This window comes from Protomyctophum parallelum, assembly GCF_964188405.1.
Source record: "Protomyctophum parallelum genome assembly, chromosome: 9".
Classification (NCBI taxonomy): Eukaryota; Metazoa; Chordata; class Actinopteri; order Myctophiformes; family Myctophidae; genus Protomyctophum; species Protomyctophum parallelum.
This window is the reverse complement of record NC_139706.1, coordinates 27280643-27306198: the sequence shown is the minus strand read 5'-3', so window position 1 is coordinate 27306198 and position 25556 is coordinate 27280643. Positions and strand designations below refer to the sequence as shown.

General features: G+C 43.6%; 1 protein-coding gene across 4 annotated transcripts in view; it reads left to right on the top strand.

The window, feature by feature from the left end:
* robo2 (roundabout, axon guidance receptor, homolog 2) overlaps positions 1–25556 on the top strand; it is a gene marked incomplete at its 5' end in the record, with an annotated part of 328032 nt that overhangs the window by 118115 nt on the left and 184361 nt on the right. For 3 of the 4 annotated variants that reach the window (XM_083772813.1, XM_083772815.1, XM_083772812.1), the window contains 2 exons: positions 7266–7999; positions 23116–23442. In XM_083772813.1, coding sequence (XP_083628939.1) covers positions 7945–7999; positions 23116–23442 — 382 coding nt within the window. Of the gene's footprint in view, positions 1–7265; positions 8000–23115; positions 23443–25556 lie in introns of those variants that run through there. The other variant, XM_083772814.1, reaches the window with a different exon arrangement.

Sequence of the window (25556 nt, the reverse complement as noted above, 5' to 3'; positions counted from 1 at the left end):
CAAGGCATATGCTTCTATAAGCTGTCTGCAGGCTTTGACTCATCATGACTTCTGAACAAATTAATATGAAAAGAATGGGAAATGATAAAAGGATCCAAGAGTTCCATGAGGAAAAGAACATGGAACTGATGTTGCACTTTGGGTATATAAATGCAGTGAAACCAAATGGGTTCAATTCTATGAGAAAATGACAAAATATGAGCTGCATTTGCATGCAGCTCCTTGTTGATATTTTCCTCAATGACGCATAGACTGCACAATGATCATACTTTATGTTCTGTCTGTCATACGGGTCAGCGTCATTATTCCGACGGCACATTTACCCTGTCGCTAACTCTAACCGCACGCGAAGTCACGTTGTCGGAATAATGTCGGAATTATGAGCGAATCCCTTGTCATATAGGCTATACGGTATAATATGGTCTCCCCATAGGCCTTTCTACAGTATATACAGCTTGGGTATGGTGGGAACAAGAACAATAATTTCATTATTATTCAGGGTATATGTGGGAATCTCCTCTATAATACAGCCACTGAATTATTTGTGGTTCTAGTTCTTCCAAGATATTCTATACAATCTGTATAAATATGCTTTGCAATGTTTCTGTGCATTTGCTTCATAGCGGCTGTATGTCCTTGTAATTTGCGAGCACAATTATACAGTTTGATAACACATTAAACCTAAAGCAGAGGGACAGTTTGATAACACATTAAACCTAAAGCAGAGGGACAGTATGATAACACATTAAACCTAATGCAGAGGGACAGGTACAACTATACAGTTTGATAATACATTAAACCTAAAGCAGAGGGACAGGTACTTGTACTATGCATGATGTGACAAACGGGTACACACACCAATGCCTGATTGTAACATTTGATAGGTTGCCTCCAACCTCACTCTTCAACCCTCCAGTGAGAGCAGAGGAAGTGGGGGTGATGCATTACATACAGAGTTCATGTCCTGCTGATAGAATCCTCTGTCCGCACTGAGCTCAGATGTCATGTCCTCCATACAGTGCTTCTTTCTCAGTCTGCCTGCGTGTGTGTGTGTGCATGTGTGTGTGCGTGCGTGTGTGGTCCATAAGAGAACAGAACTATATTTTTGCGTGTGTGTACGGCACGGTAAACTGGACAGTATAGCTACAATGAGCTCTTACACACAAACACCCTTAACAGTATTGATATAATCTATTGTTTGTTACGCTTAATGATTCATCATCAGCAGAGGTGCTTTTTCAGCATCATTTTGTTTGGTGTGTTGAATGAAGGTGAGAGTTGACTGAAAAATCAAACAGATCTATTGATCCTTTTACATGCTGCATGGGAATCGGTACAATCTGTTAGATGAGGAAATAATATTTCCATGCGCATATAATGATTTGTGTATGAACTATGTGCACATGTATGCAGTGCACGCATATTTTGTATACGACTCTGTGTATATTGCGTGTACAATGGTGCTCCTGCACATGCTTAAGTGTTATTGCCGGGAGCAGCACGAGGAGAGCATATAGCTTAATATCCAATGCGGGTGACATAGAGGCCCATTAATAAGGGTCTGATCCAGGCCCAGTGACAGGACTGCTGACAGAGGAGGATCATGGGGAAGAATCATGCCCTGCTGAGGGAGCCAGGGTTTCAGGTAGACCCATTCTGACCATCCCCAGGTGTCATTACGGATGCTTGGGGGGGGGGGGGGGGCAGAGGAGGGGAGGGAAGCTACTGACATCTACATTAATCACCCCTCCACACCCCACACCCCAAAACCCCCACTCCCCCCTCTACACACCCATACCTCCAGCTCCTAATCATCCCCACATAGAGGCCAAAACCCAGTAACAGGATACTCAGCCATGAAAGATGTCCAGCTAAGAGCTCCCCAAATACCACTCTGATCTGATCGTGAGTGATGTTGCTACCTGAACCTCTGACCTGGCACACAATTAAAAACACTTTCCTCTCTCTGCCCCCCAAAGGCGCCGACCCCCCCATCTCCTCCGTCGCACTCGCAGGACAAGCAGATTTTCCCTGAATACTATTTTGTTTTCATCGTACGCATTTGCTTCATGGCTTGCATTTGAAATGTGCCCTTGGTTATATGCAATTAGAATGCAGCATGCATTGTCACAAGATTGGACGTCCTCCAACCACACCCCCGCCCCCCTGTGGTTTGCTGTTGCTGTACACTCCTGATTGTTTCGGAGATAACACACTCTCGACTTGGAGACCCCCTATGATTTGCAGACTCCCCCCAAAACAAATACACATATATCTCACACACACTCCACTGTACTGCTTAATTATAAAATAACATATATACTTAATCATTAATAGCAATAATTAGATGACAGTTTAATGAATGGGTATGTACTAGGGATGTCCCAATCACGTTTTTTTGCTCCCAATCAGATTCCGATCATTTGATTTTGAGCCTCTGCCGATTTTTCCCGATCCGATATTTATATTTTATAGAACACGTTTATGCCATATCACAATAGTAAAATATCCAAAATCACAGACAGTTTCCAGTCTAATATCATGATATGGATATAATATTGATACTAGGGATGTCCCGATCACGTTCTTTGGCTCCCGATCAGATTCCGATCATTTGAAAATGACGTGATCGGCCCGATTTGCAATCACCTGATCCGATCGAGACAACCCTAGTATGTGTAGGACTCCGTCGTTGAAAGAGGGATTCATGATGCAAAACTATTTTATGGCTGTGCCGTTCCTCTAGGTAAAGACTGGTTGGTATACACAGTATAATGCTGAGTGTTAGTTTAATTCAAAATGTGTACAAAATGTAAGGTCCATTTGGTTTCATTTGAACACTCTCAGAGCTGCATAAATGAACACTGAGGATTTTACAGTATAATCTCTTGAATTGGTAAATGTTAAATTAACTATCCTTTTATCATTTAAGCTGATGTCATGGCTAATGCCTGAGGACTTTGAGAATCAACTTGACCAGATGTAGTCATGAATCAATCAATTCAAACAACCATCGTAATGAATGGATGTATCCCTCCAGTGGTGAGCAGATGGTCTAGGGATATTGTTTGATTGATTATCAGTTTTTATTTAATTAAAGACACATAATTGCACAAAAAGCTGACAGTAATCGGGGCATGATTTGTTTAGGTTAAAGCAAACTATCCATTTCAGCATGTGCGAGCAGTGGGGTTGTCATTGTAGAGTTATAATGGTTTTCAGCTACATCTTCAACCCTGAAAATAGTCTAGTTTATAGTCAACTCAAGTGATATTATTAGTGTTGTCTTAAAGGTGTTCCTCCATCTTTTACTGGAATGAAGGATGAGCTCATATTAGAGTTCCCATAAGCTCTCAATTCCTGCCTTTGCGTCACTATCTCATTTATATGTTATATGTCTGGCTCAGAGTAAACATCACCTCCCTTTTAATTAAAATAAATCCACTTTCAGACGATGGTTAGAATGCCAGGGTAAAATGGTACTTCTCCTCAAAAGAAACATTGGACTGAGCATGAATTAAATTAAGCCATTATACTTCATTATTTATGTTTGAAGAGCGTGATGCTCTTCTCACGAAATGACCTTTTTTCTTATGGTCTCCGTGATCCTTCAGAAACACTGATGACACAATAAATTCCTGTTTGCCTGTGTGTTTGTGTGTGTGTGAGCGTGTGCGTGTGCGTGTGCGTGTGCGTGTGTGTGTGTGTGTGTGTGTGTGTGTGTTTTGTTAGTGTGCCTTTGGTAGAATCTAGGACAGAATGGTGGCAGTGTGAAAGCCAAGCATTTGCATGCAGCTCACAAACATTAAAATATGAAGACAAATCACTGTGTCTGGCCAGCTGACAGCACAGCCGGCAATGGGAGCAAACTAGCAAACGTACAACATGTCGCCAGTTGCCAGTATGGACTTTATAGGGCAAGTTGTAACATGTGGCTTGACAAACAAACAAAGATGAAAAAACACAGGCACTTGAAGCTAAAGGCAATAGAAGTGGTTCCCTCACCCAAAGCAGGGCATGTCATGGTGTTGGGTGCTGTTTTTTTATTGGGAGGGTATGGTTTTCTAAAACGGCTTCAGGGCAAATACTGTGTGTGATTTTGATCTTTCTTCTATGGTTTTCTTTGATGTAAAAGATATAAAAGGGGACATTCAATCTGTACAGGCCATGTTGCTGCTCGTGTGCAGTTTGCTCAGGTTCAAAGGGAACAGTAATCTGTACCAACTTGTTAAATTTGAATCCTAGACCTTTGTGTGTTGGTTTGGATTTGTTCTCTTTATTTGAAATTATTCTTATAATTTGCAGATTTAGGTTTGGTATATTTTATCTGTAGAGCCTAATTATTTACCCTATCAATAAAGGCAAAAGCCAAAAAGAAGAAAATCTTAAAAACACAAAAACTAAAAACATAAAACTGATTATGTAATATATTAACACATTATCCTGCTTAGCCCTAGAATGTCTGTGATCAGAAATGTACGATAGTATATGAATGATGATCACATAAATTCTAGGGCTATAGCCTGCTGGGACTCTGTAGTAGGCTAAATTGGCTAATGAAAATGCCTGTTATATGGAAAACATCACTTCTTACAAAAGCTGTAAGAATACTCTTTTTTTTAAAGAGTGTCATTGTGAAGTTATTTCTAACGACAAGAGTCTTTTAGGTGTTTAAGGGTTTAAACGTATGCAGCAGGGAAGAGCTTGCTTTTTTCTGCACTTGGCACTCAGGTAGCATATAGTTGACCAGGGACTGTGACCAGTAGGGGGAGCTCACAGCTCATAGCTCATCAGTATAACAGGAGGCTTTGGATAGAAGTATGGACCAGAACAGCACTTCACCATCCAGTATTCTGAGGCAGTGCAAGAATGGACACTTACTTGTCTTAACCTATTAGCTTCTTCCAACCAGTCAATATGTTAAACCTGTAAGTGTTTCATCTACATGCCTAATTAATGAGCATCATCGTGTGTGTGTGTGTGTGTGTGTGTGTGTGTGTGTGTGTGTGTGTGTGTGTGTGTGTGTGTGTGTGTGTGTGTGTGTGTGTGTGTGTGTGTGTGTGTGTGCGCGCGCGCGCATGCATTTCCTCTTTTTTCAGTTTATTTCATTTTTATTTAGTCTACTTAAAGATTTAGTATAGGAGTCAAGACTAAAAATCACACCTGTGTGAAGTGACAACATGTGAAAACGGGTGCTAATGTTTGTCCTCAAAACAGATTTGTCTTTATTGAGTTTTTGAGTTATAATTGTACTTCCGGCAGTCTTCCGGGTGCTTCAAAACGCCACTGAGCAACTTCCATCAAAATGAATAGCGGGGGGGGGGGGGGGGGGCTATCGCTCTGGTGTCTCTATCAAGCCCCCAGTAAGGCTATCCAATGTTGAAGCTGCCGTCTACATACTGGTGAAATGTGGAATTGCAGCACTTCCATGGAGGTGGACGGACGTTCGTTCATGAAGTCACGTGCTTAAGCGGCAGTCTTCCGGGTGCTTCAAAACGCCACTGAGCAACTTCCACTAAAAATGAATAGCAGGGGGGGGGGGGGGGGGGCATAGACTCCCAATGCATTCCGTAAACTTCTGGTTGTCCCTTTTCAATAGAAGTCTATGTAGAAGTGGCTCTTACACTATACTGGCCAATCACAGCAGCTGCTCAGGAAGCAAATTCCGCCATTACTATTTAAGTGCTGCGATGGACCGAAACTTTATTTCTCTTCAGAAGCGTTATTGTAACCGCGACAGCATAACATCACAAATGAGCCCAGAATGTACGTGTTCTGTTCAGTCACCGGGGATGCAGCCTGGATTGGCGGCAGTGGCTCAGGGGTAGAGTGACCGGATGGCAACCGCAACAGGGCCGGATTAACACCTCTGAGGGCCCCTGGGCACTGGAGCTTGAAGGGCCCCCCTTCACATGCACGCGTAAATCATGCGCGCACACACAATTTTGGTTGTTTTGGGCCGTTTTGGGGCGGTTTTATGCCGTTATATTGGCCTATTCCCGGTAGCCTACCCTGCTCCAGAGTGACAGCCAGGCAGTAACAAACACATTATATTTATTTGACCCGTGCACATAGTAAGCAAATGGGGAAGAGAATTTGCCAGTGTATTTCAGTGTTTTTATTTGTCGAGCCACCTGACGCGCTATGCATGCAGAATGAAAACAAAGCAATGCTGGATGGCGGACGTACGTCTTTTATTACACCAGAATCACGGTCACCTCTCCACCTAACCTCACACAGCCTAGTGGGACCACCCACCTTGAACAACAGCCAATCTAGCGCATTGTTGATGCTTTACACATAATTGCACTTTTCAGCTGCCTTCTCGCCAACAATAAAACACTAATCTTTTTAGACACCATTTATTTTATATATATATATATATATATATATATATGGTAGATCCAGCCCTGAACCGCAAGGTTCCCAGTTCAAACCCGGGCTCCCCCAGAGTTAGTGTCAAAGTGTCCTTGAGCAAGACTCTCAACCCCTAATTGCTCCCGATGGTTGGTGCATGGTTTCCTACGGCATTGGTGTGTGTGAATGGGTGAATGTAATGCACAATCTCTGTAAAGCGCCTTGGATAAGGGCGCTATATAAACGCAAAATACACCATTTACATTTTGTCGGTGGTAAAATCCCGCAATGTCCTGCATGATGGGGTTTTTTTTTTTTTGTGTGTTAGACTTGAGCACGCCATATACAATTGACTCAATTGTCATTATACAATACAATTCATGTGCAGTTAGTAATGCCACTTGGCTCTCTGCCTCCGAAGCCTAATGCCTTGTCAAGTTGTCAATCCGCCATTGATTCCTATACCTGAGAGATCAATAATTCAGAAATATGATTTCTGACATGTTGATTGCATGAATGTGCATTTACATAGGCCAGTATACTGTGCAGTGTCCAAACCATCCATGTGTATGTATGCATTGCTTAGCCTACTACTAGGCGATAAATGTTTTGATTCATGGAATGAATTCAATGGTGGCATTGATTCCATGAATGGCATAATAATAACATGCCATGCATTTCATGCAGCTAATAAAACAGGACAATGTCTTGCCTAATCAAAGTTTCAGTCCAGGCTATAGGCTACTTATTCAGAACTTTGGCTGTTTCAGACTGCCCCAGGTCCCCAGCCCAGAGCCACTTCTTTGCCATGTCCGATATACTCCTATCCTCTGCTCTCCGCTCGCTCCTGGTTTTCTCAATGCGTGTCAGTCGGGGCTGCGGCTGAGCCGAGCGGAGTGGAGCGCAGATAGACATGGGCGCATAGTGGCAGTGCTGTGAAAACCAACAGGGAGAGGATCATGTCTCTGACTTGTAGTGCGTCTCCTTGACTGTGCATTTACAGTGCTTTAGCCCAGGAGAGTCGCCTGGAGTTTCTGGGAACGTGTTCACTTTGTAATAAAAAACACAATTCTGAGAAGAGCATCTCTGGATTTTTTGACTTCGCTGAACGCCTGAACCACCACGCCGGGATGAACTGTGGAGACTGTATCGGCGAAGATTTGAGAGGTGCAGGAGAAACGTCTCAAGGAGCCGAAGACGCGCAAGGAAGCAAATGTTTCTTTTTCAGACAGTGACTGAATTTACTCGTTTTGTGCTTCACTTCGAATTATTCTGTAGTTTAGCTCACGTTGGAAATAAAATATATGATTTCGAATTAACTCCCGGGACAAGCGGGGGTTAATAGGCTACTAAAGATCACCAGGAACTGATTTGGTTTCAGGGTTTGTGGATGTCTATCTCGATCTGGGTAGCATACAATATTATGGATCCTCTAAAATTTGACATTGAAACTGGCATTTGTCAGTAACTAGGACCTATATCTAACTGTCAACAACAGAAGGAAGGAATAGATTTGTCTGTCATCAGCACATATTTTCCCCTGTCAAATCAAGGATTTGCGCGACAGCCGTGGATTAATATGCCAGTATGGGTCCGCTAGCGTTCATCCTTGTCGGTGGATTACTGTATTTTCAAGTTGATGGTAAGTTGACTATCGTCTACCGTAACTCGTTTGGTTTAGAAACTTTCTCTTCTGCTCATGGTCAAGAAAAAGGACACGGGCTAGCCTATTCCTATCTGCTATTATGTGCTATATTTTTGTTGAACTAGGCTACTTGTGCAGTGAGTCTAGTGCAGTGCAGTCCACAATACAAACACTGCCAGTTGATAATTGGTTTGTCTCCCGAGGCTTTATTTTGTGAAAACATTCATGACGATTTTCGCAAATGTTCGTTGCATTTTCAGTTACTGTAGTTTGCATGATGACTGAAGAACTGCAGCCTAATGTGGTGGTTTGTAATTAAGTTGGGATTGCTTCCTCGCTTGCGCAAATTGTTTGTTCAACTGGTGCTTTTCAATTTCAAGGCCAGCCTGCAGTGCCCTGCATGCACCTAATTTCTTGAATGAATGTGGATTTCTTTGTAGACAATTTTCAAATATTTGATTTAGTTTAGCCTATATATTGCAGCAACTTTAAACCTATATTACTAGGTGAAAGGGTTTGAATAGGTTAGAATGATAAGTCTTTGATCTGGAACAGCATCAGGACGACTAGAAAGCCTATTTTACCACTGTTTAGTGAACCACTGAAAACCCAGCATGTGTGCAGCATTCACACTATGCTGTGTTTACTTTTCTTTTTTTTTCCTTTTTTATTTTTTACTGTAATTGACATAATGAAATGGTCTACTATTTTTTAATAATTGGAGGCAAAGTAGTGAACCTGTTTTCATAATGTCTGAATTTAGACAATTTAAATTCTTAAAGTTTTATAAAACTGGCTACAGCTCCATTTGGCCAAGATAAAATCATTCCTGAGACTGCATTAATAGTAGTAGGATAATAATAATTTTACTATAATTTTATTGTATTTATATAATTATTGCTATTAAAGAGCAATTCATTACATAATAGGCCTACATATTAATAACAATCTATTTCCCTTCAATTAATCAGACCAGCTAGAGGTAGCCCAACTAGATTAATAGATTATTAAAGCACAGAAAAAACAACTGGAAACGAAACCTGTGGAGAATCTACGCTAGCCCCTTTAGGAACGGCTTCGACGTAGAGGATACCGGAGAACTCGCCAGTTTACCGACTCGCCGCGGTTTAGTGCAGAGGTACAGAGGTCTATAATAAGCCATGGCGCTGCCCCGTTCATTACCTCCCATTTGGTTGATTAATCTGCAATGACAATGAGGGTTGACTGCAGATGAGATTGATACCGTTTAATTTCTGTATCTAGTGGACATTCAGGCCTCGTCAGCCAATATAACTTGCAGTGCTAAGTCAGCACTTTTTTTTACGATTTTACAAGGCTTCTTGGTAATCATTCGCCTACAAGTGAGCTGGTTTAATGGGGGAATTAAAACAGCCTCAAACTGTAGAGTAAATGTGATGACTTGCATAAAAGCCATAAATCAACAAAATTGGAGAGCCTAGGTGACAGAAATTCTGATAGGGATTGGTCCAATCTGTCATCAGTGGATGGTGATGGCAGAACGGAAGAGGGAAGACATATAGCCTTTAAAATTCATAGATCTGAATCATGGGACACCACACACACACACACACACACACACACACACACACACACACACACACACACACACACACACAAACACACAAAATGAAGGAAATCAAGGGATCACAATAATGGAATGAGGAAATGGGACACTTCAAACATTTATGAATAGAATAATTCTTCCAAACGGTTGCATAATGGGGCATTATTTCCACACTTGCTTTATCATAAGCAATGACTCACACTTGTATTTGCTTTGTGTTATTTGCACAGCTTAAATAAATGTATGCCTCTCCTTTTTACTGTTGTTGAAGGCAGGACATTGCAGGCCTCCTATGCCTGTCAGACATTTCTTTTGTACCCAATTCTAGGGTGATTTATACTTTGTTGTGCTGTGCACCAGTGTTGCACACTGATCTACATGCTGAAAATGCATCACATTGTCACACATTGTGAGCCTGTAGATCAGATATGCAGTATAACTAAACTCGCCCATCTACGCTGAAATTGCAATCTGATGAGCCAAAACGTCTGTACGAATAAATATGTATTTTATACTGGCTATTTCTGAATCTGAATCCATGTGAACCTGGTCTTGAGTTAAATATATGATGATGGTGATGACATTTTTGGTGCATAACCAAGTATAAACCAGGGGTTTCTGGGATTTTGCTTTGGTTGGCCTATGTTTTAGCTGTCGTCACTCACAACCTCCTGCTCCAACAAGCCTGGTTGTCTTTATAGAGATTTGAATCTCCATTTCTCCTTCTATTTATCTCTCTCTGTGTCACCCTCTTTTCATTGTCCCACACTCTGTTGAGCTGAACCCACTGGTTGCTAAGCACTTGCCGATGGAATGGCTGGACGACCAGAGGAAGAGGGCAGCACATCTCCCTGGGAGCAGTAGTGAATCTCTCCTCCCAATCATTTCCCTGTCACCTTCCTCCCCCTCTTCCTCGCTCTCCACCCCACCAGAACTCCCTATCAAACAGCCTTTCTGAGGGTCCTTAGAGTGGGAGGAGCTTCCGCTAAGAGTCCACTTAGGCAGACAAAAAAGGTCTGGAGTTGTATTCACTGGGCACCATGGACAACAAAGCCAAGCCTTGTGAATGGCGTCAGTCACTGTTTAGTGTGCAGTGATTAATACTCTCTCTCTCTCTCTCTCTCTGTGTGCGCACACACACACACACACACACACACACACACACACACACACACACACACACACTGTCTGTGTGTGTGTGTGTGTGCAAATACAAAGGTGAGATGAAATGGATGCTGCAGAATGGTAGAAAGAGACTAGGCGGGCAGGAACAGGAAGGTAGAGGGAATAACACAGGAGCTAAGAAAAATAAATTCATAATTTCATATACATTTTTTTCATATGACTATAAGATGAAAATATTTCTAAGATGAAAATATTTGTAACTGGTTTATTGAGTATTTATTTTCCTTGGATTTATTAGTGAGCAGCTGTCGTTTTCCCTGTCCAGTTGTCTTCAAAGCCTAGTTCATTCATGCTGTTTTTGAAGCTGGAATAGAACATGCATAGCATAGTGGACCTGCACTCTTGACCCTGTGCTATTTTGAGGAACCCCTGCATACTTGTGTCTGATCCTGTGGCTGGTGACATCACATTTATTTGGGGTGACAGTGACACGTTGAGAGGTGGTAAAATGTGGCCCAACTCCAGTATGTCTATGAGAGCACCTGAAGTCCCTTGTGGCCCAGCTAAGAGTACACTGTCCATCCGCCTCTGGAACTGTGGTCAATGGCCATTGCTGCCGAGTCAAGGGAATGCAAGTGTTTTTGTGTGTAACTTTGTGAATAAAAAACAAATCGCCTATATTACATGCCCAAAATAGAGACACAGGTTGAAAGTGGCTAATGCTGAGGTCGTGATTGAATGAGAAAGGTCTTAAAAGTACTGGCCTGTAATGGAAAGTAAGCCCAGATTAAAATATAATGATGAGGCAGGCTGAGGTCATTGTGTAAGAGCCATTGTAATGTCTTGCCCGTCGCTCCCAAATGTGATTGTTCTGCTTGAGTTGGCAGCGTTTAGGCAGCGTTATTATAATTGAGGTTCATTTGCTGCATGGGCCTGCCTTAATGATGAGCCTTCATCTGGGATCTGCAGGAAGCACTGTCTCCTGCACTCTCATCACGGTCACTGAGGCCACTCGCACACATCCTCATCCCACACTTAAGAACACTGTTTAACTCTTTGATTAACATAAATAATGTATGCCTAGCAAGGACGGGTGGATTCAGGTGGTGAGAAGAACTATGGGATGAGAATAAAGAGTCTGTGCATAAAGAGCATCAGATTACTGGTCATAGTCCCACTGTGTGCGCGTGACTGCGTGCTTACATGTTGCAGTTTGACTTGTGACGGGGGGCTGTCAACTCCTATGATAGTTGAACAGCCTTTCCTGGCTACTCTGTGGATCGCGTTTCAACAGACATCACTCCACAACTTCAGCTTAGAGCACACAGTGGAAGGTTTGCAAGCTCCCTCGTGGTCACGAAATGGCATTTTCAAGGGTCACAGAAATGACAGATGAAGCAGACACTTTAGGATTCTCCAACAATATCGGTTAAAACCGTTTCCATATTCCCACGCAGCAGAAATGGCACGAGAAAATGTCAGCTGCACCGTACACTGCACATGGCTGACTCTGCTGCGAGGAATTACAGACCGTAGGGGAGATAATACCACTTCTCCTTGTTTTACCATCGCTCCGCTAAGCGTCAGCCAAGCATACCCCTGACATTTACACAGACTCTAATGCCTGGATGCTTTTGCCTAGAGAAACAAAAGACTGGGAGAATGTGAGATTGGAAAGCAGGCCTAAGCTGAACGATAGCTGTTCCTTTCTAATTTCTTCGTGCATTTTCGCGTTTCAGAGGGTTTTTCCTCTCTTTGTCCGTATTATTTCTCATTTTCTGTAGCCCCCTGATTTCTCTCTCAAGTTCACATGCACTTTGTATAACGTGTATGGGGGTGGAATTCAAACAGAGGTGTAGTTGTGGTACACCTGTGAGGCTCCTGTAAGCGGGCCTGTGGAGAGGAGGCGGGGGTGGGGTGATATGTGGTGATATGATTTATTGAGCATGGACGACTGCAAGGTGCAGAGGGAGGCCAGGGCCCTCACCTGTTTCACACACCTGTACTTACAGAAAACACACCTGTGCCTGCCCCGCTGGGTCTCAACAGACACGCTCCTAATCCTTGATCTTTTCTCTCAGTGTTCTTGTTTCCCCAAAACACACGATTATAAGCTTAGGACAGCCTCGGAATGTTCATATAATTACTTTCTTATATAATTCACAGATAATTAGATGATGAATGATGATGATGATGAATAAGCCTGTTATTGATCAGTGGCACATCCCGGCAACAATCGCAACCCACAGCATGACTCTGTAAAAAAACATAGATTCCTCTGTTGTTGTTCTCATCCCATAGAAGATGACTATAATGCCAGCTGGGGAGAAAGTCAGGGTATATCCAGTGACAAACAGGGAAGGAACATTACCCATCTAATTACTCACATCCAATTGCCTCTGGTTGGCTGTATCTCATGGCAACCTAAATATATCTAGACTAGAGGGATGGGATGTTCAGGTTGAGGCACAGGTTTACAAACCAGTAAGACGCCTGAGGGCGAGGTCGTGTGCATATGGATTATGGAGCGTGTCTTGAGTGTAGAGGGTGTGATGAGGTCAGATCAACATATGGAATTAATTCTGTACTGGCCATATATGGAGCGTGTCTTGCGTGTACAGGGTGTGATGAGGTCAGATCAACATATGGAATGTCAGTACAGGTCAGCTCCATATATTGGGTGGCAGCGGGGGCAGTGTCTTGAATGTACAGGGTTTGGCACTTTCCCCATGTATGGGGATGATGATGTCATAGTGATGTCACAAGACATGGGCACAATATATGGGGGCTTTCCCCATGTATGGGGATTTTGAGTGACAAATGTATGGGGATTCTTTTTGTGACAAAACGCAAGATTCCATAGTTAACATAATGGGCTTAATAATATCAGAGATCTCCATATATGGGCTTAATTGCGACAGCAGGTTGCATTTACTATGATATGATCCCTGATTTACTATCATCCCTGATGATGTCACGTGATTGTGAGTGACATGACGTGACAAAAAACGCAAGGTTTCATAGGTAACTGCAACCTTCGGTCACAATAACTACTATGTAGAAGGCAGCACACACATATACAGACTATATACTGTATGAATAATTATGAAAGTATGTATAGCGTATCATGGAATGCAAATGACATTAAGGCAGAAGGTTGTAGAACGTGTTTTGAAGTGTTTGTGAGACTGTGGTGGCCGAGTTGAGTGTCTCACCAGTGTCTTAAAGATAAGTTCAGACCTGCTGATGAAAATGCATGAGCTGTCGCTCACTGTGACATGTGAAGACGGAGAGCCCAGACCAAGACACTGGAGTGCATATCCGTCACACACAGCAGCGGCGTCACATGGCAGTAACGCAGTGCAGAGTGCTGGTGTGTGTGAATAAACGTCCCATTCCACCATCTACATCTCCAGCCAGGTACATGGATCACCCAGCCGTGACGGACCACTCCCCGTTCTCTTGTTCTAAATCACCCTGGAATGCAATCACATGGAATCAACACTATAGTACGCAGGCAACTTATTAGTATTATTGAAGATCGTGGGATAATGATATTATTCAATTTGTGTGTGCGTGCGCCGTTTGCGCCATCCGCCATGCATGCATGTGCGCTCCAACATGTTGCAGAGGTTACATTAAGCCCCCAGTAAGGCTCTCCAACGTTGAGGCGCTCGGCGGGGACTGCAGGCGGACCTGTGGAGTTATGACGAAGAAACCCAGTGCAGCTGGGGTTTAACATTGAGCGCCCGTTTGCACTTCCGCATTTTGGATACCAAATTTGGTGTTCAAATCGGAAAAAACGCAGAAGTAGACGGTTCTTCCGGGTGCTTCAAAACGCCACTGAGCAACTTCACTGAAATGAATAGCGAGGGGGCGGGGCTGTCGCGCCGGTTCAGTCTCTATTCTTTTAATACTCTATGATTGTAACACCAAAATGCTTATCTATATGAGACTAGATCATCTGGGATTTTGAAGTCCTTTAGTCTACTGAATTTAATCCAAGAAGGGAAAAAAATGATATTGTCACAATACAATATCACCATGATATCGATATTGAGCTATTTGGTCAAACATATTTTAATATTTGATTTTTTTTCTATATTGCCCAGCCCTATGATAAAGTAGATAGGCCTAATGTGTGTTGTCATTATCATACATTATCTTAGATTGTTTGTGTCCCTGGCTGGTGTGTTGATTTATACATTTGCTGCTGGTGAGCCTGTCTTTGTTGTAGAAGTCTCAGTGAAGGGGAGGGCATGAGTCAAATGTCACAACCATTCCATTAGATTGGAAGAATGCCTTAATCGTAGCACTGAACGTTTGAACTCAGCAGCTCGACTTCTTGGATTATGATGATGTTTCTGCAGAACTACCACAGACATTAGTCATATAGAGGCTAAAAGTAACATGCGGCTAGTGAATTATGACATTTTTGAGTGGTGGCTGTAGGCAACATTAAGGACCATCAAGGCCTATTGCTTTTGTGTTAGAACAAATATATGGCCCTGGGTAAATTGAACGAGTTCTTCATCCACTTACTGCCGGCACCCCTGACCTTCTCACCTTAAGCCAGACCAGATGAAGTGTCCCATGGAATAGGAATTTAATAAATCTCATCCGGAGGCCCTATATGCTTCAACTTAGGAAAACACAAACGGTGAAAGGGCCATTTGATTAGCTTTCTCTGCTACCTCAGTCAATGATACAGATGGCATGTGGACTGGATGTGTCTTATTCCACACATTCTCCTGCTGGTCCATGGGCCAGTGGCCCACTGTGGGCTGGCTGAAGGTGCTGACTACCCTACTTGACATGCGGGGAGATTGCAATGTGTTCAGTACAGGTCAGGCCCCTCAGTGCACCTCAAATTATCTACTCATCTTTCAACACCGTGTATCATGGACACCTGAAGACCCCCCCTCTGTTCCCTCCCCCTCCCTCCCCTTCCTTCCCCCTCATTTCCAAAGCAATAAAGCAGTTATTTATTTCTCCCTATTCAATTTGCTGGGGCAGATCAGCAATGCAGGTGGAGTAAAGAGATTACAATGCTTGAGGGAGAATCAATCGTTGCCATTCAATTCATTGGCCCCCGCACTCCCCTCCCCTTGGTATGAGCTGTTTCGAATAGCGCTCACTTTCAACTAAGGAATTGGCTAAACAATTTTGAGTGTAACTGCTTCTACATACAGTATATGCACATGCACAAACTGAGTCATGCACTTGGAGGTGGACGCATAGAATACACCATAGTATCATCATTGTTGCATAACTGATAGTTTGACACTTTTTATATTCTCAGTTTAGTGTTATATACTGTGCGTGTACACACACACCCACCCACACACAGTTTATATTTATTTACAAGCCAAAAAAATGTAACGGAGGCCATCACCATCAATACACAGCAAAACCCACTGTTAATTTAACATTGAGATTGTAACAATGGTCAATGGACCATTATATTTTTATACTCTGACTCATATGTTTCAGATGATAGTAGAATGCAGAGGCAGGCAGACATGACTAAGCACAGGTTGCTCTGAAGGCTGTCCAAGATGGGCATAGAGAGTGAGCTGCAAGCTGGAGTCCTGGGCATTGGAAATCATTTGATCTGCATCACACAGTTCAGTGTCCCCGCCAGTAGTCTGACAGTCCTGCAGAGAGTAGCCCAGGCAGCATTCCTTCTCGGGTTCATGATCCGGTCGGGAGCAGATGATATCGCTACATCATGTTGTAGTCATCAGGCAGGAACCATCAATCCTTTTCCCTCAAACCGATTTTTCTCAATAAAAGCCGCAGGCTACGAGAGCTTTTATTGTTATTATTCCGGTTTGAGGGAAAGGAAGTTCCAGATGATGGTTCCTGCCTGATGGCTTTCCTCCGAGGTGGAAAGCCTGGTGACGTGAGGTTAGCAGAAAGACAGAGCTGGATTTCTTACACACCAAAATCTCATTAGGAGCCTGTATTTCTAGCGAAAATATCCAATCTTACAAGCTCACAATGAATCGCAGCCTATTGTGACCTTGCAGAGTTGCTATTTTAGAAGAATATTGGAATATCATTTATATTTAATAAGAAAAATATATACTTTAATTTTTTTGCCGATGCCATGCCCAAAATTGTGACACCAGGTTGAAAGTGTTTAAACTATATAGGCTATGTGTAGGTTACAGAATTTGCATTTGGAAAATGAGTGCACACAAAAGTACTGATATAGGTCTAACTGTACTTTGTGGACTTGTGGACTTGTCTCACGGCACAGGGCACACTAGTGTGCCTCGCCACAACTTTTGGGAACCACTACCTTACACTAATTGGACCCAAAGTGTCCTTATCGACACACCTCTACTTAGCCGTATAGAGACCCCAAAGCCTCCTTTTATTATCTTGTTTCAAGTTGGCAGTTCTGCTTTGACAGGACATCTCCTGGAACATAGATGGCATCGCTTGCTGTTGATAGATGCTCATAGGGAGAATGAGGTGAAAAAAGAACTGAGGGGGGCACTGCTTGAAATTAAAGGTATGTGAATCAGCCCTCTTGCGACAGAATCTGATACGCCGTTTCCCACAGTTATCTATTTATATGCTCTAACTGCACGAGGGTAGAGGGGAAAAATACACAAAGTCAATAAGACATGCCGCCGCACCAGGCCAGCCTGAAATATTCTCACAGAGTGGAATTCAATCTGATAATTGTTGGAAGCAAGCATGGCTGCAGTGAAAGGTTTCGGAGCAGCTCCTAGAGTTACCCAGGCGGTCTTGTGTTTGCTTTCAGTGTATAGATCTTAGCGGTGAGACGGGGGTGGGGGTGCAGTGAGCAGAGCGCTGAGGTGGAACTGAGCACAGCATGGGAGCTCGCTGGCTCGCTATCCATCTGTAAGGCAGAACCTTTGCTATGTCTGAGGATGAAGTTGGAATCTGCTCTGCACCTGTGCGCTCTATCGCTCTCTCATTCTCTGTCTCTCTCTCTCTCTGTTATATGAGAATGCATCCCTGTCTGTATACACTACACTACTAGTATTCCATTCTGCATCAGCTGGCCATATGCTGTGGGACCAGGCTGGATTCATCAGCTGGCCTTATGCTGTGGGACCAGGCTGGATTCCAGCAGACAGCAGGTTGTCTTTGGTGACACCTCAAAGATGGTGCGTGTATGTGTGTGCGCGTGCGTGTGTGTGCCCTGCACATTGCAGAGGTATGTTGGAGCTGCTGTGCTGTGACGCCACTGACAGCCCGCTGTAAAGAAGATGAATCTTGGGTGCCGAGCGAGCCGCGTGTGCGAGTGTCATGGCGAGCCAGCCAGGCAGCGCAGAGACGTGAGCAGGGCCAGTAACATCCTCCTATCACCACCCTCAGTTTCCCCCCTGCCACTCTCTCCCATTTCCCATTTGATGACATGACGGATATGACCCTTGTCCCCCCCCCCCCCCCCCCCCCCCTTGCACTCAGCTTAGACGGGACATAACTGGACAGGGAGCAAGTGAAGAGACGGAGATAGATATTGGGTCATGGGGAGAGAGGGAGATGGATGGATCAGTATTCAGTACTGGATAGAGCAGTGGTTCTCAGAGTGGGGTACGGGGACCTCCAGGGGTCCTTGTGGGGGTTCCACGGGGTCCACAGAAAAATGTGTTATACAACGTCATCAACATTAGTTCAACCACTACGTCGGTTATTTAAAAATATTTGATCTACAAGCTCACAATGTGTCGCTACGACATGTTGAGAGCTTGTAGATCTGCTTTTTTCAAACATTCTGGACACATTTTTAATTGATATATTAAATTAGATATATTTTTTTAACAACACATATCTTGTATGTATGGTGTTCTTTCATATGAAGATCTTTGAGAACCACTGGAATAGAGAATGCCAGACGAAACAGAGAGTGCAGGGAGACATGTTTCAAAACAGCTGAATGAGCGAATAATCGTTCCATCTCACAGAAATGTATTATATTTTAGATAAATTTATATTCACCCTGCTACTTGGCACTGTGTACTTAGTTTTACTGCATTCTGTCTTCTCTCCTCAATTTTAGAGCGCATATCACAGTGTAGCCTAACGCTTAATGTTGGTCTGCATCTTGGGGTTTCCAGTTTAATGTTTTATGGAGCTTCTGTGACAGGAACCCTCGCCTGGTTGGGTCCGAGGTTACCATTGGTTACGTGTGATCAGCACGCGCACATGTCTTTTGGCAGAATAACTGATATCTCTTTGGGGAGCCCTTCCTTTTATGCTCCGGCTGAAACTGGTGTAGGCTATTGATTTGGTTGGTGGGCTAGAATTTCTCCTGGGAGCTAATAAAAATAATTACAAAAAGATCATCAAAGGTCTGACCTTCTGTTGCACACATGAATAAATATGTGATAAAGTTAATAGAAAGAGGCCTTCGACTTGTGTGGTCACTGCTATGGTAGATACGGTACTGATTCACTGTTTTGTTTTTAGCAGGCTGAGGGACAGAGGGCTCTGTTTAAGTCTAGGTTTATGTCGTTCCTTGAGGGGGGTCTATGGTGTCCCCACCCAGTTAAATGAGGCAACAGTTTTAACACATGCATGCATGCATCTTATGAGTATAACAGGGAGGCTACAATATTCTAGCCTTTTCCTTTCTTTGTATAATCCTGTTTGAGGTCCACCCCAATTAGTTTAGTTTTTATTGATGTTTTAGTGAACCTTTTATAAGCATAAAGATGGACAGTACACTACATTGTGTCATTACTTACTTAGTAATGTTAATTTAGTTTTTATAATGCAGTACCATTTGAAGGTTTTTGGACAACATTTGTCATTGTTGGGTTGTTAATTGACTTCCAATAATAATAATAATAATAATAAAATCATTTGAATAAAGCAATCATATTTGTCCACTCCTATTATATTTTAATTAAACGTATTACAGACATAAAAATCCTTTATCAATGTGCATTTTTAAAGGATACAAAATTACAACTACAAACACAATCGCTTTACACACACAGGATAGTGTACTGTAAAACATACTGTATACTATATTGAGGAGTGCCACTGTGTATTTCATCACCAGTGATATTGTGAAAGTGAAACTGCATCACAGCGTTGATGAGGTCAGTCTAAGATGCAGCCTCTGGTTCAGTAACGGCTCTCTGGTTTTTGCCCGCTCTTTCTGTGTGCTTATTTGTTTGATCCCTGGTTCCTGTCTTCCACCGGGAGTGGACAGCTGCACAGCAGTGCTGAAAAGTAATGGTGTGTTATTGCAGACGGAGTGAAACACAGCAGTTTGATTGGAGCGTGTGTGTGTCCTGAGACCCAGTGAAGTGCACTCGCCTCAACTCAGAGAGCACTTGATTGCACATCACCAGTGATCGCATTAAGAGAACAACAGAAAGCCCATTTAACATCAAGGGAGGGAGAAAGGGGGCCCAATTGGTAGCTGAAAATGGAGCACATCCTGATGGTTGGGTGATGGGGTGATGCCTTAGTGGGTTTTTTTCTGATCTTCTTTTGGCCGTGCACATCTGCAGCACAACCAGGAACTGGTGAAATGGCACAGAAGAAAACACGCATGTACACAACTAGTGAGCAAGTGCACAGACACCTAACTGGGTGGGTGGGTGGGCGAGAGATCAGATGGGAGAACGTATTGTTCGTAGAGGTTATTCATTTGCATTGACATTGATGCATTCTTTAGTAAAAAGATATTCAACATATGGCTTTGATTTCACTATAGTCCTACATGACCAGGAGGACACTGACCAGTCATGTCTGGCCCTCTGGCAGAAGCTGCCCATCTCAGTAGCCTTCCTCTGGCAAGAGTGAAAGGACAATCGTAGAGGCATCTGCTGTGTTCATTTCCACAGGAAAGGGGAGAGCAGATGGAGAGTCACGGTTTAAGTGATTAGAAGGCAGTAGATTGGAATACAAATTGGATTAAAAGAAATTAGAGTGATATAAATCGAATGGACTCGCCACAGTTTGGAGCAGTGCATACGATTTGGCCTGGAAGGAAAGGTACCATGGGGCCACTGGATTACGGGTATAGCAGATGCTTCAATGAGATAAGAGTAAATGCACATTTGACACTCCATCTGAGGGCGACAGCGCTTTCCAAGTCCGTCCTTTATCTCACTCCCCATTTATCAATGTCACAATGTTAATTAGTTCTTCATTCATTAAGTCACGTCCCGCCAGCATACAAACTGACTATTGGCCCTAGCTGCAGGCTAGGAGCTGGCCAGTTGCTATTATCTTGCACTGCCAGTGAAAGAAAAGATTAGAGAAAGAGGAGAGGTAGGAGGTACATGTACGATTAAAGAGTAAATGCTGGCAACATAGATTTTGAGTTCCGCGGCCAATACATGATCTATATAGTGAAGCACACAAAGCCACAGAGATTAGATCATTGGGTTATATTCCCAGGGAGCCTACGCTGTGGTCCCCCCACCCACTTTGCTACAAGCTCCCCGTCTGTGGCCCCACTTAGAGAAAGACACTAGGCCTGATCACTAATCAATGACAGGGAAATGGAGGGAATTAGCCCAAATTAGGGAAGAGGAGAGAACAGACTACCAGCCTGTTCAGGGTTCAATATGCCACTGTCTGATGGTTGACCCCTAAGGCGGAGAGTGGTCGAAAGGACACGCACACTCGCGCGCGCGCGCACTCCTCACACCACACTCAGGGGCCTTTGAAGTATATTTTGTGCTGATGAGTACTTTTCTCCCCAAGCTTGTCCTTTTGCCTTATGAACTACAGTGTGCGGTGGAAGTAGGGGGCTTCCTCTGGGGACTGAAGTACTGTATGAGCGAGTGGAACGTGCACACCCAGCCAAACAAACAGTTATCCCTTACGTAGGCACAAAGGGTTATGTGGGATGATGCACTTCTATACAGTAACATATCACCCTGTTTGTTACCCTGCTGCAGCTGCCCTTGGGAAGGACGCATTTAAAACATTTTAAAACTACAATCTGTTTGTAAAGTTTTGTATGTCTGTTGTCTCACTCTTCCAACGGAAAGAAATGCTTCAAATGACTTTATCGACATTGTCAACCAGTAGTCCTACCCAACGGGTGGAAGGATGATATTTGTCACTGCACGTAATGGGCTGTCATTGGGGGATGTTGAGCGGGAGCAGTAGGACGGGGCCACAGACCGACAACATTGTGTGGAGTTACTTTATTTCTTATCTACACCAAGAACAAAAATCTGAACTTCCATATCCCATTCCAATTGTCTAAGGCTGCCTTCCAAAGTTTGCGGCAGAGACCTGTGCTGAGATGTGCTTTATCATAATTTGATTAGAACCGGAGGCACTATTTCATTGCTTGGTCAAAAGTAACTACCCGTTGAGCCTCACATTTGAATTCAGCCGTGGATATGTGGCCGCCGGCTGGCAGCTGTGTCAGAGCTATTTGATAGAGCATTGAATCAATGTGGTTAAAAAAGGATGAGGAAAAGAGCCCATGATTTTGCCCGACGCGTAACTGTGTAACTGTGTTTGACAGTTTGGTGGAGGATCAAACTCCTGCCTGTGTGCTGCCTGCATCCCAGGGGCCTTGGCGATGTAAATGTGTGTGGCCTGTGGTGGTGTCTTATCTCCAGGGTTAAGACTTGGTCACAGACACACAGAGCCCTCTGACTGGGGCAGCATTATCATAGCGGCCAGACTCCCAGAACTGGCCCACTGTGAGCCCCAGAAGAAAGGAGCTGACCTATGTTGTCAGCCCCAGGGGGATTAACGTTTTACCACAGTCTGGTTCGCTGCATGAACAATTCACATCACACGCAGACACACACTGCTCCGACATTGGAGCCCCTAATATCTAGGGGGGGGGGGTGTGTGTGTGTGTGTGTGTGTGTGTGTGTGTGTGTGTGTGTGTGTGTGTGTGTGTGTGTGTGTGTGTGTGTGTGTGTGTGTGTGTGTGTGTGTGTGTGTGTGTGTGTGTGTGTGTGTGCGTGCGTGCGTGTGTGTTGAGGGCATGCAGCAGCGTATATACCATTATGTGCATATAAATGAACGTGAACATGTGTGTTTGTTGTGTGTAGTTAAAATGTAAGCTTTCTCCACGCCTTCATATACTCTTCCCCCTTGGGTCCAATTACCCACGAGCCCTTGCATGTAGTGTTGTTGAGAAGAGCAGATGGTTGCTCTTTGACTCCGTTGAACTAGTGGTTGAGAGGCTAGCCTGTGGCCTCCATTCGCATGATGATGATGGCCCAAAGTCGCACAAATAACCCCAACTATCAGTTGCACTATTTAATTGAAATTTTTCAGTTCTTCTTTCTGGATTGTTTATCAGCATTTAAAGTGATTTAATTAAAACTGCTTGTGTGATTGGAAAAACAATTAAATGGTGTGTTTACAACTGTAAGCATCGCTTTCCCTTACCTATTCCATCTCTCTATTCTCTTTCCAGGATCTCGTCTGCGCCAGGAGGACTCCCCACCCCGGATTGTGGAGCACCCCTCTGACCTGATCGTGTCCAAAGGGGAGCCCGCCACGCTCAACTGCAAGGCGGAGGGTCGACCCACCCCTACGGTAGAGTGGTACAAGGACGGAGAGCGCGTGGAAACGGACAAAGATGACCCTCGTACGCACCGCATGCTGCTTCCCAGCGGCTCCCTTTTCTTCCTGCGCATTGTTCACGGACGCCGAAGCAAGCCGGACGAGGGTGCCTACATCTGCGTGGCCCGCAACTACCTGGGCGAAGCCGTCAGCCGCAATGCATCCTTGGAAGTAGCATGTGAGTACCACACTCCCTATTGTCTTGCTTAAGCTTGATTCATACTCCATCGCTCCATTATTCTAGCTGTAAACAGAGGTTTTGGTCCTCCATTATTCTAGCTGTAAACAGAGGTTTTGGTCCTCTGCCTAAATGGAATGACTGGCTTTATTTGAGCATAATAAAACATTAGACGTAATGATTTCACGTTGCAATTTCCAGCCAACATTTAATAATGTCAATATTTTAAATAACAACTTGTGTTGCTCATTCACAAAAGGAAATTGCTGTAGCGTTTGCTTTCAAATTGATTACAGCTGGAGAAGAACTGAAAACAATTTCAATATTCAATAGATTAGTTCCGTAATTACACACAATGCAAGTGTTGAATTTGTGCCACATTGTCCTCTTTTTGAATGTCTGAATGAGCAGGCTCGATAGGTTGACACGAACGGTAATCTTTTGCAGTCCTGTTTCCTCCTGACATGGAAATTGGTGTGATTATGTTCAGAACCTCCATGCAGAGCCTGGAACTGTGGGATTGGGATGAATTTGAGATATATTAGCCCAAGGGGTCTTCTGAGTTGCATTGAACGTTGTCAGTAGACAAGTGAGTTGGACATTGAGCTCCTGTCAGACCGTGCCACAGGGAGGTGGTGGCCTGTCAAACATGGATCTATCACAGGTGGGAGGGGGTAGAGCAACACGGACAGATGAAAGTCCTGATGGACATTTGACACAGGCTGCCAGGGCTATATGGGTGAGCAAAACCTGACCTATGGATCAACTTACCTTTGAAGATAAGCCCTCCCAGCAGATTCTGGCTGGGCGCCCCAATGAATGGATCCCAAGGGTCTCAATCCCCAGTCCTCCTGCAGGCTAGAGAATAGTATTCAACTATCTAAAACGCTGTGTTTCAAACAGCCATCCAGGAGACAATGCTTTCTCATACTGCAGTCGTCTTTCACTGACTACTTATTGATTTGTATTGGGGCCCTTCTCTTGCAGGAGGGAGAAGTGTTGCCTGATATCAGGTCATTGGAGCATATTGAACTTGTGCCATAGTATTGTAGCTGGGTCCATGTGCTTAAGAGAGAGCCTTTCATGAAGTCTGCTGTTCCAACCAATCAATAATCTGTTTATTATGCATTGTTAAGAGAATGGTTGTCTGTTGCAAGAAGTGGAATGATGCTATATGCTGGTTTAATCAAAAATAACTGCTCTAATTAAAGACCTAAAAAGACCTGCTGTTGGACACCAACCAGTTCTCTATGAAATCACAGCCTTTAATTAAATTGATCATGATAAGAAAATCTAGAATAAGAAACCAGATTACGATTAAAGAAGACAGTATTACGTAGTCTGACTAGCTGCTCCTGTAGATAACTAATGAATCCCAATGTATTAAACCATATGGTAACATTTGTGCCAATTCTAACATTTACATTTGTATCCTCCAGAGTGCTCTGGGTAATTTATTATTCTCATCATTAATTCCACTCCCCTGTCCTTTTGTGTTCCAATTATCTTGGCAATATCTGTGAATTTGGAATTTTCATAAAATACTTAGGAGACAACTCAGTTTGTATAGCAATTCAAAGTGCTTTACACAAAACATACAGTATAAACTAAAGTATACCCTTATATACAGTATGCTGACAAGAGGACAGGTTACTTAACTTTATGTCAGAGCCTGTACATAAAGTAACCCAAAGGAAATTGATAGAAATGCCAGCCTTTGGTCCACCTTAAGTAAAAAATATATAACAAAGATATTTTGTTCACCACGTTTCAACCTATCTTCGTGACACGCCTAGGTTATCGTGACGCATTTTAAGCGTCACAATGCGACGCGTTGTGCGCTTGTAGAGCTGCTGTTTTCTGTAACACCGCACAGCCAAGTACTGTATAAGTCAGGCATAAGGTGATTCATTCTAATGATCAGTGGTAGTGAAGAGGGGACATAGAGGCCAATAGAGTGTGCTCATGGCAGAGACCAGTGATGGTCTCCAACCACCTTGTGCCTCTGATCTGGTCCCCTCCCCTCCCCAGAGCCGCCCAGCAGCCCCCAGGTGCTAACTGCGTGACAGCAGCTTGATCTATCGATCGCCGTAAGAGGGCTCTCGCAGCCTAAA